General features: G+C 46.3%; 1 protein-coding gene across 1 annotated transcript in view; it reads right to left on the reverse strand.

Moving 5' to 3' along the window:
- Positions 1-19,491, reverse strand: part of LOC148515328 (pre-mRNA-processing factor 39-like) — a 52,459-nt gene that overhangs the window by 25,373 nt on the left and 7,595 nt on the right. Inside the window, exons 3-4 of the mRNA XM_088480020.1 lie at positions 18,473-18,598; positions 3,266-3,384 (exon numbers count right to left, since the gene is read on the reverse strand). Of these exons, the coding sequence (XP_088336146.1) occupies positions 3,266-3,384; positions 18,473-18,598 (245 nt within the window). The remainder of the gene's footprint in view (positions 1-3,265; positions 3,385-18,472; positions 18,599-19,491) is intronic.

The raw sequence follows: 19,491 nt of genomic DNA on the forward strand, positions 1-19,491 counted from the left end.
AGAAATGAAAATTATGTTCTGGCTTAGTCCATGAGTCACATAAAAAGGGAAACAGTCCGTTTCCTTCTCTCTTAAACAGCATTTAGTCAAGAATCACGGATTCTCTGTTATATCGCAAATTTAGCATCAGTCTGATGGATCACAACAAATCCTCTAATCCCCATTTCATGTTGGGAGTCCTCTTAACAGCATAAGGAAACCAAAGTGTTTGAAACGTAAGGCACATCAATCTCCTCCTTGGAGGAAAACAGTCTGAACCTAGCTAAAAGTGAAGAACCACCAGAAAGGCCCTGATTGGCGATACCAGGGAGAAGAAAGTTGTTCCTTATGGCTCCCGTGGGAGGTGCAGAGAAGGGAAGGTCCCTGCTCAACTCCATGGAACTTGCAGTGAGCTGTGTAAACAAAGCAATAGCCAGGGCCAAAGATAACCCAAGACTGGCTTTGCCATTTTCTTTGAGGCCCACCATAGGCGTTCACTGCCTCTGGTCGTCTGCATCACATGCCATGAATATGTGAGTATCCGCTCTAGACTGGGCGATTTGGATCGGCAACTATAACAAGGAAGACTTTTGCCGCTATCCTTCCTCTAAGCCTGGCCACATTCTTCTTGTCAAACACAGTAGAAGATGAGGGAAGAAAAGAGCTCAATCCAAGATGGATATGGAAAGTGCATGACAGACACATACCAGCAAAAAGGAAGAAAACACAACAAAAATAGCACCCACAACCATTGCTCACTACTTCCCTGCAGGGTAGAGCGCTAAAGAGAAAGAGCTGCTGCTCCATTTTTTTTGGTGTGATTGAAAGTGAGGAAAGCAAAGGAATAGCTGCTACCTCTAAACCTTGCTGTGCCTAGTGTGTGGCTGCCATATCTAGTAGCTCCAATTTATGCCGTACCCCCGGCACCAGAGACACTGTTTCTACTGCTCCAGTGAAGGCCCTGACGGCGACATATAGCTGACTGATCCTGGAGAGTAAAACCACTTTTCTGCAAGCCACGTCTACAGTGCATGGTCCCACTGCCCGCTGGCACAGGGATTCAGGTCACTATCTGCATCAGAAGTAACCAGGTCCTGCTGTGAAGAGATACCACAGTGGGAGCTAGCAGAAAACAGGAGAAGGTACCATCACACAGTACCTCCTTAGCCTGGCTCCAAGCATCCCACAGTGCCAGTGGGTTCTGTGATCCCAGCAGGATACAGGGTTTAGAGGAGGATTGGCTTGAGCTTTTGGAGGGAGATTTAAAGTGCAGAAGTTCCTGCACTGCACCTCTGTATCCCATATTTTGCAGTGTCCTAATGAATGAAAGAAAGATAGATAATTTTTAAAGAACACCTCCATGCAGCTCTGAGTACATATACAGGTTGAGTCTCCCATATCCAAATATTCTGAAATACGGAATATTCCGAAATACAGAATTTTTTTGGCTTGACTGAGATAATGAAACCTTTGATTTTTGATGGTTCAATCTACACAAACTTTGTCTAAGGCACAAATTATTAAAAATATTGTATAAAATTATCTTCAGGCTGTGTGTATAGGGTGTATATGAAACATAACTGAATTTTATATATGTATACAAACTTTGTTTGAGCCACAAAATTATAGAAAATATTGTATAAAATTACATGCAGGTTGTGTGTATAAGGTGTATATAACACATAAATGCATTGTGTGTGTATAATTGGGTCCCATTCCCAATTACTTCTATGCAAATATTCCAAAATACCCCTGGCCCCAAGCATTTTGGATATCGGAGACTCAACTTGTAGTACAATTATTTATTTCCAGAGTTTTATATAGCGCACACATATTCCGCAGCGCTTTACAGAGAATATTTTACCATTCACATCAGTCCTTGCCCCAGTGGAGCTTACACTCTATATTCCCTATCACATGCGCACACACATACACACTAAGGTTAATTTGGAGCCAATTAACCTACCAGTAAATTTTTGGAGTGTGGGAGGAAACCGGAGTACCCGGAGGAAACACACGCAAGCACAGGGAGAATATACAAACTCCGCACAGGTAGGGCCCTGGTGGGAATCGAACCCATGACCTCAGTGCTGTGAGGCAGTAATGCTAACCATTACACCGTCTGTGCAATTACCCTTCAAATCTGGAGTCCTGACAATAAGTTTACAAGAAGGCAGGCATGGTTTTAAATACATAGGGGGGAATCAAATTGGCAGCAAGGTTTACCCTCGCAGGGAAATGCTATTCAATTAAATGGCATTTTCCCTGCACGATAAACCAAGGGTTAGCGAGCGCTAACCCAATGATTCCACATAAACTGCATAATCAATGGATTTTCTCCACAAGTTAACCCCCCCACGGGTGCCTTTTCTTGCAGACGTATCTCTACAGCTCCTGAAGCTGCAAGTAAAAGTCAAACTCTGCAGTTTAACGCATGGAGTAAACCCCGCTGATTGAATCTCCGCAGCTAATTGGATTTTCCCCATAGATGATTATTTCAGGAATAATGGCCAATTGCTGTATACGTCATCTAAACACTCTAAAAACCCCAGAAAAAAAGCTTATGAACTGGGAAGAAGATCTTTACAGACAAAATTAATTTGGGTGGGAGAACTTCTTAAGACACATAAAAAGATTGCTGCTTCAAATAGAAAACAATAGCATCATTTATATATTTATTTTAAATAACACATTAGTATCAATCATTGTATATAAATGACAAAATGATGAGTGGAATAGACTTGGCTGGCCACAGTGTCAGACTGGTGGAAGAGGTCTCCCACGATAAAATTTCTTCCTGGCCTCTTTAAAAGCACAAAAAGAAATGCAGTTCTACCTGTCAAAAACAGAAACCAGTTGGACACATGCAAAACACAAAATGTAGTTATGTAACAGGCTAGCTGCTAGCAAAAGAATGCAAAGACAATTGATAACCACCCAAATGAAAATCATAATATAGTTAGCAATTTTATTCTTGAAATAATAAATTGGGCTACTGAACAGCCAGTTTGATTATTCAAGGAAGGAACATGCACTGAATATAGCAGAGTATCAATATAACTATGGGGTACTGCACATGCCAACCTACCGAATTACCAACCGTTTCTAGCCTTAAACATTTTACAAAAATGTTGTCCTTACTATTTGATCATTTTCATCCATACAAATTTATCACTCACAACCGAACTGATTCCCAACACAAATATACACAGAACATTCTATCCATTTGAAGGTAAATACCTGGAGAGAAAAATATATATCTATCTGCAGCCCACCTCTTGCTTACCGATCTAATGTCTCGTGGGATGTCGGCAGAGACATATCCAAGTTTTTTTTCACATAGGAGATATAATTTACCCACAACGTGACATTCAGTGGATTCACCTTCACAGCACGACTAAAGACCTGAACAGAGCATAAATATTAGTATACATACAATCCAGTATTGGAAGTGGCACAATATAATCTAAATAGAGGTATGTTTCAGTGCCACATTAGAAAACAAAATGGTAATGTAGACATATTACTGTAATATTTAATAAACCAAGTGAATTTTCTCTGTTTATGACTAGAATTGTTTTGTATTTGGTTGTCTTTTTGCCTATATAAACACAACTTCACTATTATATACAATAATGACATGAGAAAACAGAAAAAGTGAGGTAAAAAAACAAATCCTACAAAAAAAAATAGAAATTACACTGTCAGTAAATTAAGAAAGTTTATATACAAATTCTGCATTTACATTAATTTAAAAATATTCTTAAACTTAGTCACAATTCATATTTAACAACGGTCACTAAAAGCATTTTCAGAATAGCTGATTGTTAAAAAAATATCCCTGAAAAAAAAAACTGAGGATATATTCAAGATTTTTTTATTTTTTTAAATTTAAAAAAAAAAAAAAATGGAATTAACTAAAATAATTAACAAGGAAGAGCAAGAGACTTTTGCCGACCTCCTGTGCAAGACATACAGGACACAGGAAAAAGGAGGAAGAAACAGTGGGTTACAGGGAGGTGTAGTCTATTCTTGTTTTCCAGCACCCTGGTTCCTAAAGGTAACATTACCCAAAATGTGTGTCCCACCAAATAAAAACCCATTAAAAAATCATCATTACAATGCAGACTATGAAGACAAATATTTGCTGCTGTTTTTTTTCCTTAGAATTTTTTATTTATTTTTTTGAAACCTTGAAGGAATATATATTTCATTCACATGTCTAAGTGTTTAATGTTTTCATAAAGCATTTACATAACAAAGCCCAGTTATCGTTCGTTGTATATATTGTGTTATGTGTTGCATCTGGACTATGTGACATTGGGGATATTAAAACTTGCCTTTTTGTCTCCAAGTGTTTTCTCTTCAATCACCATCTTGATCTGTCCTCGGCAGGTAACAATTATTCATAACCAAGCACTCATCCAGCTCTCTGGAACCTCCCCAGCTGCTGAGTTGTGGAGAGAACACTGATCTCACCAGGAGAGCCAGCTGGGTCAATTCGTGTTTCGGTGAGGGCGCAGCATCCTTTTACACATGTAGAATGAAAATTCTTTGCACTTCATTTTAACTGTGCAGATGACGTCGCAATCTTAGAGAATTGCTACCTTGACATTTCACAATACAAGTGAAACGACTCTCTCTTGCATGGTAAATCAGAGCCTCATCAGCGATTAAGTTCTCTATTGCATATTGCTAGTACACTGACAAAGATCCGAATACAGCAAAACAGATTGCACACCTTGTCTGTCTTACTAAATGACCTGTCTATATAACGGTGTATAAGATCTCTTGTTCCTGTTTAATTACTGTTGTCACATGATCATATGCCTGTTCACGCATGCTCCTTTACTGTAACTATCATGCAAAGGGCTTGATTCAAAAGGTGGACTCTGTTGCAGCAAAGGACGCAAGCAGACGTTTTCAGTCAGCGCATGCGTGCCGATGGTTACAGCCGCCGGGGACGCAGAACAAATTTAGTCGCAGAGGGAGGAAATTTCAGTAGGAGGAATATGTGGTACACGTGCGCTCTTAAGGGTGTGTGTGTGGGAGAAAGGGAAGGGGGGGGGGTTGTGGGATAGGAAGGTCACACCTCGAAGAAGGCACCAGTGCCGAAACGCGTTGCAGAATCAGCACCCCCCACCAACCACCAGAACTCTGACCATTGTACTCATTACCACACCACAAAGAAAGGCTGCAGAGGATCCAGCACCGTGCCGCAAGGCAGACCCTGGGTCCCGCCCACCAGCCCCATCACTGTGCCCAACACCACTCATTGACTCCACGGGACCGTGGATCAACCCCACCACGCGGGTCTCCGCATCGCATCACACCACCAAAGAATGTCGACGGGCGCACGGCTGCCAGACACCCCGTGGGCTCGCGAAGGGGTCACGTAACATCCGGCTAACACCTGGGATCACAGCCAAAGCTGCAAAGAACCACAGGACAATCCACGCCTACCGGTAGGTACAAAGATCCCAGAGACAGAGCGGGACGCCGCTACTGCACTAAGTACAGGACTTTATTCAGACCCCACATCCGGGTTCAGTAAGACTGTAGACCATAGGTCCAGCAGGGGAACGTGCAGGAGTAAGGACCACACGGAAAGGAGCCTCCTGAAAGGGTACACCCACTCCCCAACCGAGGATCACTACACTTATCTGCTAATGCCCACACCATATAACCGAACTACCTAGGGAAGCATTGTGCCTTACCCAATAAAAGGTTGGATCCTACACTTATTGTCTGCCTCATTTGTATTCACCCACGTACACCCACAAACATTATCTATACAACAGCCACATATCCACACTTCCATTTCCCCAACAGCCTTACATTTCCACTCCCTTCCTATCCCACAACTCCCCCTCTTTTTTTTCCCCTCCCCCCCCCTTTTTTTCACCTTCCCTTTCTCCCCCACACACACCCTTAGGAGCGCACGTGTACCACATATTCCTCCGTTTGAACCAACAGGCACAGGTACTCCTGTTTTCACGCTGCTGCACCTACCATTTCCTCATCCCACCTCCCTCCCAGTCCCCCCACCACCACACCACAATTGTGAAGCGCAGACCGCCCCCCCCTCATTTATTTCAGGAAATTTCAGTAGGCATTCCTGGGAGGTAAAGGGGGTTGCTAGTCAGACGCAGGTGTGTCACAGCGACTGCGTGTTTTGCACCGATTTCGGCGGCCATGTTCAGGACATTCTGCACCTCGGCTTGTGCAATGTCCACTGGTGAAACCTTTTACGCAAAGTGGCAGAATAGTGCCACAACTGGTTGGTGTCTTTATATGAATTCCATGGACTGCGTCATTAGCATAAAGGCGTTCTGGAAAAAGACGCAGTCGTGGCTGCATTGGCGTCCACCTCTGAATCAGGCCCAATAATTTCTGGACATATTCAGTAACTGGTGTGTTTGTATGTATGAAAATCCTTTCATGCTATTTATTGTATATTAATACAAACGGGCTGATGACACTTTGCGAGGCGTAAAATATGCAGATGGTTTCTGAGCATGCCCAGAACACAGGTGGGGAAAGGGCATTCTAACATAAGCCGCGTACAGTAAGGACATGTTCCCATCATAGAAAACAGATGCAGACCAGTCAGTACAGAGATACATATATGCCTGTCAAAGATGTATCAATTGAAGAAGCCTGAGGTCTGGTGTAAATACAGGAGGAGGATGACAACTGTCGTCAGCATTAGCTAAACAATTCTGATTGGGCAATTACAGATTCACCTCTCTTCTGTATTACTCGTGCATATATAATTTGGTTGTGTGTTAATAGTTTAGTGGGGGAACACTGTATAAAGTGCGGTGTAGAAGGTCAAGCTCCTCCCCCTCTATACCACAGAAGTCTGCCAGGAAGCTCAGTACTTTTCTAACAAAGCTCGGAGGACAGAACAACAGAAAGAGGCAAGATTCTCCAACAACAGGAACGAAGATCCTAACACGGAGAACTGTGAAGCAAACAAAGTAAACAGGAAGAGAAGTGTAAAGTGAGAGTGTACAGCAAGAGTGTCCAGTGTCCCCCAATGGACTCATAGCAGAAGACAAACATATTAGAGAAAAAAAAACGGAGATTTATGTTCTTACCTGTTAAATCCTTTTCTTTGATTCTATAGGGGATACAGGCTTTACGTTGGGTATAGGTTGGTGGGTTGGATTTTGGGTACCACATAGTTAATACTCTCATTGGCTGCTCTAACAGACAGCGTTGTGTCCTTCTCAGGGGGATGCGCTGTGCTGCAGCCAGCTGTCAGGGATTGGCCACAGCACAGCGCGTCCCCGGGGACTTTCTAAAAGTGAGTCCCCAATGCCCGACATCGGGTAAAATACGTGCTATAGCATGTATTTGCGAACACAGAATGACCCTGAATATTCTGACAGGTCACCACCCACCACCCCCGAAGGCTTCGATGGTGAGGAGGACCCAGTCCTGAATCCAGAAGGGGCGTCCCCTGCTCAGATGGGAACCCTGGAGCCACCACAAGAGGGAATTACACACAGAGAGGACAATCAGTCTGAGACTTGAGCTGCAGATGGGATCTCTTCCAAAGGACCAGAATCTCTAACTGGAGAGGCTGGGAATGAAACTGGGTATACTCCACCATGTCGAAGGTGGAGACCAGAGAGCCCAGGATTTGTATGCAAGAGTGTATTGACACCCAGTGATGACACAGAAATAAACTAAATTTGGCCTGTAAGTCCCAAACTTTGTCTGCCGGAACACCCGCTGAATCCCGGAGTCCAGCAATGCCCTTGCCAAATTCACCATCTTCTGAGACGGAGACAGAGAAGATTTCTTCCAATTGATGACCCAGTGATTCTGGAGAAGGTCCACCATGACCCAAATGTGCTCCCTGAGAACCTCTGGAGATTGGGCCAAGAGAAGTTGTCCAGATAAGAGAAATATTCAGATTCCCCTGCTCCAAAGATGAGCTGCTATGACCGCCACGACTTTCGTGAAGACATGAGGAGATGCGGAGAGCCCAAATTGCACATCCCGAAACTGGAAATGCTCCTCCTGGACAGCAAACCCAAGGATTCACTGGTGACTGAGATGGATGGGGACATGCAAATAGGGATCCTGGATGTCTAAGGAGGCCATGAAGTGCCCTGGCATCCAGAGCTAGTATAATGGAACAAAGAGATTCCATGCGGAACTTGCGATTTCGCAAGTAACTGTTAAGAGACTTCAGGTTGAGAATCGGCTGGAAGAAACTGTTCGTCTTCGGCACCAGGAACTGACATAGAAGCCTGTGCCCCGCTAAGATGAGGGAACCGGAACAATTACCTTGGAGGCCAGTAGAGAGCGAATAGTCCACCTCAAGGCTCCTACTTTTTCTTGATCCAAAAGGAAGACCTGTGAAAAAAAAACTGGGCCGGAGGATGCTCCCGAAACGTCAACACGTATCCCTGAGAGATTACCCCTCTTACCCAGGCGTCCGTTGTGGTCGCCCTCCAAATCTCGGAAAAAAGTAGAAGCCAGCCTCCCACACTGATGTCCCCCAGGTGGAGGCCCGCCCCATCATGCAGCAGGCTTCTCGGCTGGCTTAGCAACTGGGCACCTGATAGACCAGGGTTTTTAACTGCTGGCTTAGAACTTTTAGTGGAGGATCCTTGAGCCCTAGAAAAACGATAAGTCCTTGACATTTCCCTGCAGACGAAAGGAGCGCAAATTAGAAGATCTCGACCTAGGGGCTGCCCCAGAAGGAAGAAAGGCCATCCTAAATGCTGCCATTGTAGCCACTATATTGTCCAACTCTGAATTAAAAAAAAAAAAAAAAGAATATCCCCCGAAAAGGGGAGAGCTTCCAGGGCCTTCTTAGAGACAGCATCAGCCTGCCAAGCACGAAGCCAGAGGGCTCTCCTAGCTGACACGGAAGACGCAGATACCTTGGAAGTCAGTATTCCTGTGTCTATAGCCGCCACCCCAAGATATGAAGCCTCCCTCGGATATGCTCCACGAAAGGCCAAAGATCATTCTTGTGGGTACCTGAAGTGGGGCCATCCTCCAGGGAGTCCAGCGACAGATGGCCTTAGCAACCCAAGAAGATGCCAGGGCCGGACGGGATACCACACCTGCATTAGAATAAATAAATTTGAGAAATGTTTCCAACTTCCTATCCGTCAGATCTTTAATGGATTCCGTATTAGGAAGAGGAAGGGAAGGGTGGTATTCTTGACCAGGCGGGGAACATGCGCATCAACCGGGGGAGGAGACTCCCACTTAGTCTAATTGGCAGCAGGCAGAGGATAAAAGGAAGTAATGTGCTTAGAGACCTGAAAATGCCTATTAGGGTGTGACCATGCCTCTGCCAAAAGGTCCTCAAGCGGAGCATAAACATTGGAGCGTTGGATATAGGGGCTGGCTCAGAATCCTTGATTAGCAATACAGATTTAATCGCTTTAATCAAAGAAACTAAGTCTACCAGGGGTTGGGAATCTTGCGGAATAGAAGAGGTCTCATCAGAGGCTATATAAACATTTTCCTCGTGGTCAGAGGAATCCTCAGAGTCTGAATCAGTATCAGGCAAGGGTGTAAAGCTGTCCAGTCTAGAGAGCCTACGTTTAGAAGTGCAGTCCCCGTCCAGCATCTGTTTGAAAGATTCAGACACTTGCGCTAAACCATGCACTGACCGCATAAAGGACTGCATCGAAGGAGGCTTTATAGCGGAAGGCAGCCAAGTAGATGGCACAACATTGGAGAGATGTGCCGCGCCTGAGCAGACACCAGTAGAAGGAGTGGACCCAGGGGATGTGAGCCTATCAACTAACTGCAACATTACCTGGGATAGCAAGAAAGACCAAGCAGATTCCTGACTGGCAGGTGAAGCTGAAGGAACCTCCTGCTGTGACGTTGCAAAACAGTGAACAGAGACCATCGTGGTCCGGAAGTCCCCACACACCAGAGCAAGGAACGGAGATGTGCCAACAAGGGGTAGAGCAATGAATGCTAATTCACCACAAATAAAAGAATGAGTGGGGCTATGTAGAGACCTGAGACTATACAAAGTGCACAAAATAGTCACACACACAGAAAATTCAGTGCAGCAATAGAAAAAGGCAATAAGTGCTCAATAAACCAGCCCAAGGAGGGGAGGAAGGAGCTGTATAGTATAAACTGACTGCTGAGAACGAGGAATTCAGGGAGACTAGGAGCCTGCACTCTCCAGAGACAAGCTGCATTAGCAGGCACTGTGAAAATGGCTGCCCAGCGTCTCTGAAGGAGGGGAGAGAGGAGAAGTCACCCTGGGATGCAATGCCTTAAGAGGAATAGCACCCAGGGGCAGGTGCGGAGCTAACGGGGAGAGCCTACCTTCCCCTTCTGGCATGGACCCCAAGGCAAATGGCTGTCTACACCGTGGCGTCCAGTTGCCCTGTCGGTCTAGTGGGGATGCGGAGAGGACCTAGGTCCCCACAGTCAGCACTGTTGGCGTCTCTCTAACCAGAGGTGAAAAGCAGCGACAACGCAGTTCCCTGCAAACAGGGAGCTGACTTACCTGTACCCCTGCTGCGCCAGCTGCAGCTACGGCTCCCTCCATGGAGCTCCAGCCGGAGACGCTAACCCAGTCGCAGGTGCTGCGGCTGCCAGCTCTGAGGTGGCGGAGCGGCAGAGCAGGTGTGCTGCAGGACGCCCAGCGCTGCCCACTCAGACAAAACACAAAAAGCATGAAGCTGTCTGCACAGATTCCACGGTGTGCTGCTGATGGGGGGGGGCCTGGGCTGATGGATTGCAAGTATTATGTGGAGCGCCCAGACTTAAACCCACTAACCTATGCCCACCGTAAAGCCTGTGTGCCCTATGGAGGAAGAAGAAATCCCAACTGAGGGACACTGGAAACGCTGAACATGTCCCAAAGCTGTCCGTATGGAAGGGTATGCTCAGAAGCTGCAGTGAGCAATCCGAGGCGCCACAGCGAGCTGCCCACGAGGGACCCACAGCCCGAGTAGAATAAGCATTAAAAGAAACAAAGGCCGGCCCACGTGTAGGCCCCTGCCATCTAGGCAATTTCCGTTTAACGGCCAGCCATCCATTCCTGTGAACTTCATAGACTACAAATAAGGAGTCTGATGTCCTGAAGGAACTTGAACGGAACCACGTAAAACCAGAGAGGCTAGACCACAGTCAATAAGGCCACCCCAGCCGAGAGGACTGGAGACTGAAATGTCGGTACAAGAAGTTCCTGAATAATATGGAACTTAAAAACCACTTTAGGAAGAAACACAGGGTAAGTGCCACTCACAACCCTGTGTTGGTGAAATATCCAGAAGAGGGAGCCACATGAGAACGCTCCCAAATCCGACACTCTCCTGGCAGAAGTAAAACGCCAAACGAAAGAGTCTAAGCCATAAACCACTTAAGGGCTATTAAAGCTAGTCATTCAAATGGAGGCCACAGGAGGACACAAAGAACCACTGCCAAATCCCAAGGAGCCCCCAGGGGGGATAAAGGGAGGTAGAATTAAGAAAACACCCTGAAGGAGGGTTCGGATACCCGAGAGTGGAGCAATTCCACATCCGAACGAAACTGACAGTGCAGAGACCCGCACTTTTAGGAAGGCCAGGCGGAGGGCGAGACCTAAGCCAGCTGGAAGGAATGCCAGAACTTCTGGCATTCCTAAACACCTGAGGATCGTAGCTACAGGTACGATACCATAAGAATTATGCATGCCACAGTCTGTGGAAGATCCCAGCTAAAGTTGGGCTACGCGCTGGAAACATCCTGACGATGACAGAGTCAGAGAAGCCTTAGGACCACAGTAGGGACGCAGTCAAAGACAAATGATCCCGGACCAGGGAAAGGCGAGGACCCTGAGACAACAGATCCAGATATTGAGGCAGCAGGAACGGAGCGTCTATGTGGACTCCGAAAATCTAAGTACCAGTGGCGTCTGTGGCAATCTGGAGGCACCAGAAGGAGAGTACCTCCGTCTTGATTGAACTTCCGAAGACCTCGAGGAAGAAGGGAGACTGAAGGAAACAGGTACACAAAGTGGAAGGTCCACTTCACCGACAACGCGTCACCGAAGGTTGCTGCAGCACCTCTAGTTCCGGACTCTAACACCAGCAGTGTGTGACAGAGTCAGAAGGTCATGAGGACCACCTGTGGGAGGCCCCCTCTGCTCACTAGGAGTTGAAAGCACTCTTGTAGAATAGACCAGTCCTCGGGATGCACATCGTGATGGCTGAGGAAGCCCACTTCCCAATGGAGAACTCCCGGAATGAACACTGCAGAGATGGCCGGGAGGAGACCATTGGACTATTGCAGAATGTGTAACATTCTTGTCATTGCTGCCCAACGACCAGTGTCTCCTAGATGTAAGCCACTGTTGTGACATTGCCGGACTGAACCTTTACAGGTTTACCGTGAAGTATGTGTTAGGCCAGAGTGAGGGCCCAAGACAGCTTAAAGTTCCAACAAGTTAATTGGCAGGGCGGAATCGACAGACGTCCAACTGCCCTGAAAGGAATGCGGACCAGACACTGCACCCCAGAGACTGGCGTCCGTTGTAAAGATTACTCTGGATGAGATGGCCATAGCCACCCAGATAGAGACCGACGCACCTCCGGAGAGAGCATCACAGTCCGAACAGTGATCCGATGGAGAAACCCATTCCATCTGGAGAGGATCAGATCGTGCAAAAGCCTGAAATGGAACTGAGCATATTAAACCCTGTCTAGGTTAGACACCCTGGATACCAAAACGCGCATTACAGAGTGTAATGACACTTGTCGACTGTTTAGACATCCGCGCACTCCGAGCGTAGGGGTTTCCTCCTGAGCCTAGGCACCTTATAGGAACTGGTTTAGGGATTTGAGATAGAGGATAGGCCAATGAAGACCATTCGGCCTCTGCACAAGAAAGAAAGCTGAATAACCAGTGCCTTGCTGAGATAGTGGGGTTGGCAAAAACATGCCTGCTCACCGCAAGCTGTATAGCTTTCTGGATCTGTAAGGCCTTGTTCGGATCTGAAGAAGGGTAGCATAACATGTGGGGAGACCGTCTGAACAATGAGAAGGCGTACCCGTGAGACACGTCAACTCTTACCCAAGCATACATGGTGACTTGACACCAGCACTGGGTAAACTGAAAAAAGGTTGGTATGTCACTCTGGGATCCCCCAGATGAAGACTTGTCCAGTCAGGCTGAAGGTTCATCCTTAGGTTTAGAAGCAGGACTTCTGGATGTCCAGGTCTGCTCGGTAACTGGTATGGCGGCCCTCATGGAGGCAGACAACCTAGGAAAAGACCGGCCTTTAGGCTGTCCCTGAAGACAAAAAGACTTAACGGATTTAGTCTGGGGCCTTGTAGTGGGAGTAGATGAAAGCGGAAATTTGCCGTTCGGGATACTGTGCTACAATATTGTCAAGGCCAGGACCAAACAAGATCTCCCCAAGATAGGGTATCCCTTTTTAAGGCCCATCTTGGAGCGCACTTCTGCCGTTCCTGAGCGCAGCCATAAGGTATGGCGGCAGATACAGACGCAGCCGAAACCCTGAAGGTTAGGAGACTGGCATCCAATGGTGTTACTCCAACATATGAAACTGCAGTTTTTATGTGAGCAACAAAAGACATCTAAATCACCAGAAGTTTTTGAGGGAAAAAGCTCTACAAATGCATCAGGCCAGCACTTCATAGCATTAGCCACCCATGAGATAGCCATGGTTGGACAGGCAACAGCCCCTGAAAGCGAGTATATTGATTTCAGGCAAAGTTACCACCTACGTATCCGTCAGAGCAGGGATGGAAGGCGTAGCAGCGCTCTTAAGCAGTAACATGAGAATCCATCCCATGAGGTGATTCTTATGACTTGCAATGACCCTCACGGAATGGGGATACCTCCTATCTGGCGATTGCCAGACCCCGCCATGTGATCCACCCACTGGTCAGAGAGGGGGAAAAACAGCCAAAGACACTTTAATGCTTAAACTGAGGGTGATTTGATTTAGGTGCCGGTTTGACATCCTCTATAACTAGGATGGCTCGACCGCCCTCACCCAAGCAGGGATAATACTTGTTTTAGGCTCCCCCTCGTGTGAAAGGGATAGGAGTCCGAAACATCATAACCACAGGGCTTTTACTACGCCATCTTGTATTCCTTAGAAACAACATCCACCCAGGGTGGCTGTCGTGTTAATCCCTGCAAGGGAAATGACAGGCTGCTGTGGAACCTGAGGGAATTTGAAAAACCCCGGTAGGGAGCGATAGTTTGTGTAACAGGGGTAAACCGCAAGAACTGCGAGATACCCTGAGAGGGAAGGGTAGCATGTTGAGGTAACCCCAAGTGGGTCACAACTATGGGGGCCGCCAGGCGATCCGCAATGGAGGCTTGGGTCTTGAGAAAACAAACCGCCCAAGGGGGGTGCGTTAAGTGGCCCGGCACCTGATGGCACTTTATACATAACCCTTCCTGAGTCAAATCCTCCGTACTCACACCTGCAGTCCATGACTCACAGGATATCAAAAAAAATGGGAGCAGTATCGTGCTCTATTTCTTGGTCAGACCTATCTGACTAACCAGCCACGTGGAAATATCAAGCAGCGCTATACTGGTCCTGACTGATGCTAAGATTAGCTGCAGGGACCTATTATCAGCGTATGCAACACACAATTCCATCTAAAATATGGCAACGTGCAGCATGCAACAGTATTTGACAAACCTCACAAATATTGACAAGTATATACATGTGAGGTCTCAGAACCACCCTAAGTAAACCTGTATTAGGGCAGATTGTAAAGAAAGGGATAGATATACACTGGCAGGTGATAGAAAAAGCAGACAGTCAGCACTAGCATAAGTCACATACAATGCAGACTAATATATATATATATATATATATATATATATATATATATAACACCTAAACATTACCTATAATATACTGCAAATGTCGCTACATTCAACTGCCCAGATTCAGTGTCTGGGAAGGCTATAGCGCTGTGTACGCTCACCCAAATTGCCAGGTACGCAGGGGGACTGGGCTCACTGTTATCCTAGGAGTTCTGCTGCTGCACCATAGAGAAAATGGGCACCTGGAGACCTCAGAGGAAGCGTGGCCCACTGAGGAATGCAGCTCATGGACACCAGACCACACACAGGAAAGGCACGCTGAGCTGAGGGGAGGAGCCGCTAGACAGGGAAGGCTGCCTCCCCTGGCTAGCAATTAACCCCCAGGATGCCAGCTCTCGCTGCCGAACTTCAAGTCCCTGGTGGTCTAGCGGTCACACGGGGTGTGCCTCTACAGAGGGGTAGCCAGCCGCCACTGCTAGCGCCTCCGGTCTGTCCCCAGAGGCAGGAGGCTGCATGTTACGCAAGCGGTGACCCGCGACTTACCTGATCCCCGTCAATACGGCTGCAGCCTTGGGATTCCCCCAGAGCCCGGCTAGTACAGACTCTGGGGTCCCGCCGCGATCCCCAGATCTGTACTGGCGTCGCGGCTCCGACGGGGAGGAGGAGCGGCAGCTTGGACGGCCAATGGACAGTCCGACGCTGCCACTCTGAAGAGTTCTAAAAATAAAATTAAAACTCCTACATTAAACTTAGGGGCTGCTAATCAGCCCCCTCTGCGCTAACGGTGACCCGACTCCGGCCGGACACCTACGCAAACTGAGGTGCCTCTGGCTTGGGGGCGGGATTATAGGGAGAGTGGACCCAGTGCATCCTGGGAGCTAAAAGCTTAACTGCGTGGTGCCCGGATTTGGTTCCCAACCTATAACCCCAAGATCAACCCTGTGGACCCCCTATGGACTCTGAAGAAGAAAGGAACGCTTTACTCCTGTGGCCAAAGAAAATATTTTGTCCAGCTTGGGACCAAACAAAACCTCCCAGAGGAGGTTATGGACTCCATAGTTTAAAACAAAATACTAAACATAACAGTAAAGTATGGCAGATCTAAAATAATCAGACACCTCCTGTGAGCACTTTAAAAAAAAGCTGAGTTTCCCCACTGAGCTTCCAGGGTCTAGAGGGAGAGGAGATAGATTTTATGGAGGTTAATTTGATACTGTCACTGCTCTACACCTCTACCATAGTGTTTTCAGTGTCCCTTTTATGGATGTTAGAGAAACAGCATTTAAAGGAGGCTTATGTTAGGTTATCTACAGTGCGTGGAGGCAATGTGTGTTTAACAAAGCGTGCGGGTTTAAAACTGTAGAGACAGTCTTGTGAAGCAGTGTATAGGTAGCATAGTTGCCAATTCCACTTAACAGAACAGGAATTTAGATTTATATTACCACCATTTGGTTCATTTTTTTTTTCGGCCAGCAATGTTACAATTTTGTTAACTCATTTATAAAAAAAAAAAAAAAAAAGCTATTTTTTCCCCCTAGATATGCAGATTACCAGAAGTACCGACTCCACCCCCAGAAACATCTGTCCAGAGCTCAGTAAGAAGAAGGTGACAACAGCCAGGGTGTAAATGTATTGAGTTGCAGGCTTTAAAATTCAGCAATTTTTGCCAATTGTGACGGACATTTTGAAAATGGCTATGTTCTTAAATGTAAACCCAGCGTGTTTTGCTTTTAATAACATAAGAAGATTTAAAACAGCTGGAAAAACACACCGTAATTCAGCGCTTTAGAAATCCAGCAGCTCAAATACATTTACTACTAGCTCAGTGTATAAAACAGAATAAATGCACAGCGAGTATGCAGCAATATCATTAGGAAGTCTCCTAAAAGTACATTTTCTTTCTCCGCACCATTCAAATGGGTTGGACTTTTATTGGGAAAAAGGATTGACTTGTTTTAGGACCCAGAGTGGTTTCTTTTCTATGTGTTGTACTTCAGGATAAGAAACACTGATAGAAAGAGTACTGTGTAATGTGGGGATGGCCAACTATCATCAATATTTAAAAAAACATTGCTGGTGTAATGGCGATGGCGAATAGTTTTGCCATTGATGACTTGAATTGGCGGCGAAAGCACCGATAGTGGATGGCGACCGAGGTCTGCGCATGTGCGAAGGCGAACCATCAAAGTACAGCATGTAGGAAGTGTATTCTATTTGTCAGTGCTTTGCGTAAGATTATAATAGGTTTGTTAGATCATTTTATAAACTTAAAAGTGCTTCTTTCAGACTGGGAAGATTGAAACTTATGTACTGCTGCTCTGTATTAATATATATACACCAACGGCCCTGGATGGGACCGAGGTCGACGGACCACATGAGCATATGACCACATGAGTATATATGGGACTTGTTGCTGATTTAACAGCCAGTACATTTATTAAAGATATTCCATTGCACTGTTGTTTTCTGATTGGCACTTTATCAACATGTGCTAGATTCACAGATGAAGATGAATCATTAAAAGGATTATATTTTTTCTATGAGAGTTCGTTTTTTTTGATGAGTGTGCTCTCCATCACTGGATTTAATCCATCTCAAAGGTTTGGCACTCCCAAAGATGAATGAGCAACTGATGCCGGTGCCCTCACAGAAGCAAATGCACATGTATATAGAACAAAGGTGCGGGACACAAGGCGTAAATAAATAATTCACACTCAGGTCCTTGTCGATTTCAACATTTCAGTTATTACAAACTGTCATCAGTTTTCCTGACGACAATTTATAATAACTGAAACGTTGAAATCGCCAAGGGCCTGAGTCTGAATTATAGTGTTCACTCTAGCTCCAGCGGCAGGCAGGGTGCCGGAGCTAGAGAGGGCACCTTTGTGCGCGGGCCAAAGGCATGCGCGCGCCCAAAAAGGGGGCGCGGCCATTGAAAAGAGGGAGTGTTTAGAAGACGCATCAACTTTTCGTCACTCTTGGGGGCGTGCCCAGCACTTACGGACACGCCGGGCAGCCCCCAAGCGCTGCAGACAGGGAGAATAGATGCCAGGCGCATGCGCCTGGCATCTATTCTCCGGCGGTGACTGGGTCACCGCACATTTCCCCACTCGCGGGACACTACGACCCGCGGGTGAAGACGGCACCTGCAGGCTGTGAGGGCAGGGCGCTTTTTGCCCTCCTTCTGAAGGGCAGGGTGCTTTTTGCCCTCCAGAAGGAGGGCAGGGCGCCGCGCCCCGCTAAAACAGCCTAGCGGGAATGCTAATATATATAAAAATAAAATATTGATCCAATTATCACAGGTAGCAGGAGCCTCCACTGTTATTTACAAGGGCTGAAACAACTTTAGTGGATGCTTATCGCCTCCCCCTACCACTGGGTATATTAAATTTAAATGAATTTGTTTAATTTAACAATCTTTACATCCTTCTTGCTATAAATCCAGTTTTGGCATGTTTTTAACCTGGCAGTTTGAAGAGGTAGCAATTTGTAGGCCATATAACCCATATGAGATTCCACAAACTCAGTTAAATGTAGTGGCTAGTGTTTACCATATTTCAACTTACAAGAGGGACATATTGATAGTCATATGTCAACAAAATCAAGAGATAAATGCAGCAGTTTATCACTATAAATCAGGAATAACATTTATCATGTTTGTGGTAGCCTATTCAATGGTCCCACGCACCTTTTCCGTTTCTTCTGCACTTCCAATCTGCTGCATTATATCTGCATACTTCTTCCAGGAGACGTGAGCGAGCGGGAATTGAAAGAGAAAAGCATCGTACACTTTCCTACAAGCTGCCACGTTTTTCTGTGAGAGGTAAGAAGAGACAGCGATGTAGAGATCTGAAAGCACGGCTTGCACATCCAAGTATTAAATCAAAGGAAGAATTCAATACTAACTGATGGCCACAAAACGCCACGAGAAAAGTGCGAAGTTCGACTACAATACAGGCCCCTGAGTTAAGGAGATCCCACAGCACACACCTTGCACCCACTAAATATGCTTACACCGCTGAAAAAAATTCACCAGGAATATTAAACTGCTGCCATTTTACTAGAGATATGCACAGAAGAAAAGTCAGGGAGATAAGTTTCTATCCGGGGGACACTGCCAAGACTCTGGGTTTAGAGGGGTTGATTAGGAGAAGGCACTGAATTGTTAACTATTGGAGTTGAACCCCCCCGCCCCCCCATCTAAGCCCTCCGACCTCCACCAACTAGTCATTTATTTATCCAACATACAAAAGATGCAACCAAAACAAAATGTCAGAGGCATAATTAAAGCATCAAACACACAGTGAGGGAACGCAGTCCACCAAATGGACTCAAGAGGAATGGAGTTTACAGTGCGTACAAAAAAAAACATCTTTCCTCTTTCATCCAATCTGGGGGACACTGCTAAGACCCTGGGACTTCCCAAAGCAAACCCCAAGAGGGGAAGTCATGAGAAAGCCGAGCCGTGCACAAAACATTACGAGCAAAGCTTTCATCTTTGACCACAAATGTGTGGAAACTATAACAGTTAGTGAAAGTGTGCACCCGTGACAAAGTAGCCCCTCTGCACAGCTGCTCGACAAAGGCACCCTGTTGTGCCCCCCCCAAAGAAGCACTCGTCGCCCGAGTAGAATGCACCTATATAGGATCAGGTACAGTCTTGCCCAAAGCAACGAAAGCCTGCTTGATTGTAGATTTAATCAAGCA

The sequence above is a fragment of the Taudactylus pleione genome, unplaced genomic scaffold, assembly GCF_031769625.1.
Source record: "Taudactylus pleione unplaced genomic scaffold, aTauple2 ptg000250l, whole genome shotgun sequence".
Classification (NCBI taxonomy): Eukaryota; Metazoa; Chordata; class Amphibia; order Anura; family Myobatrachidae; genus Taudactylus; species Taudactylus pleione.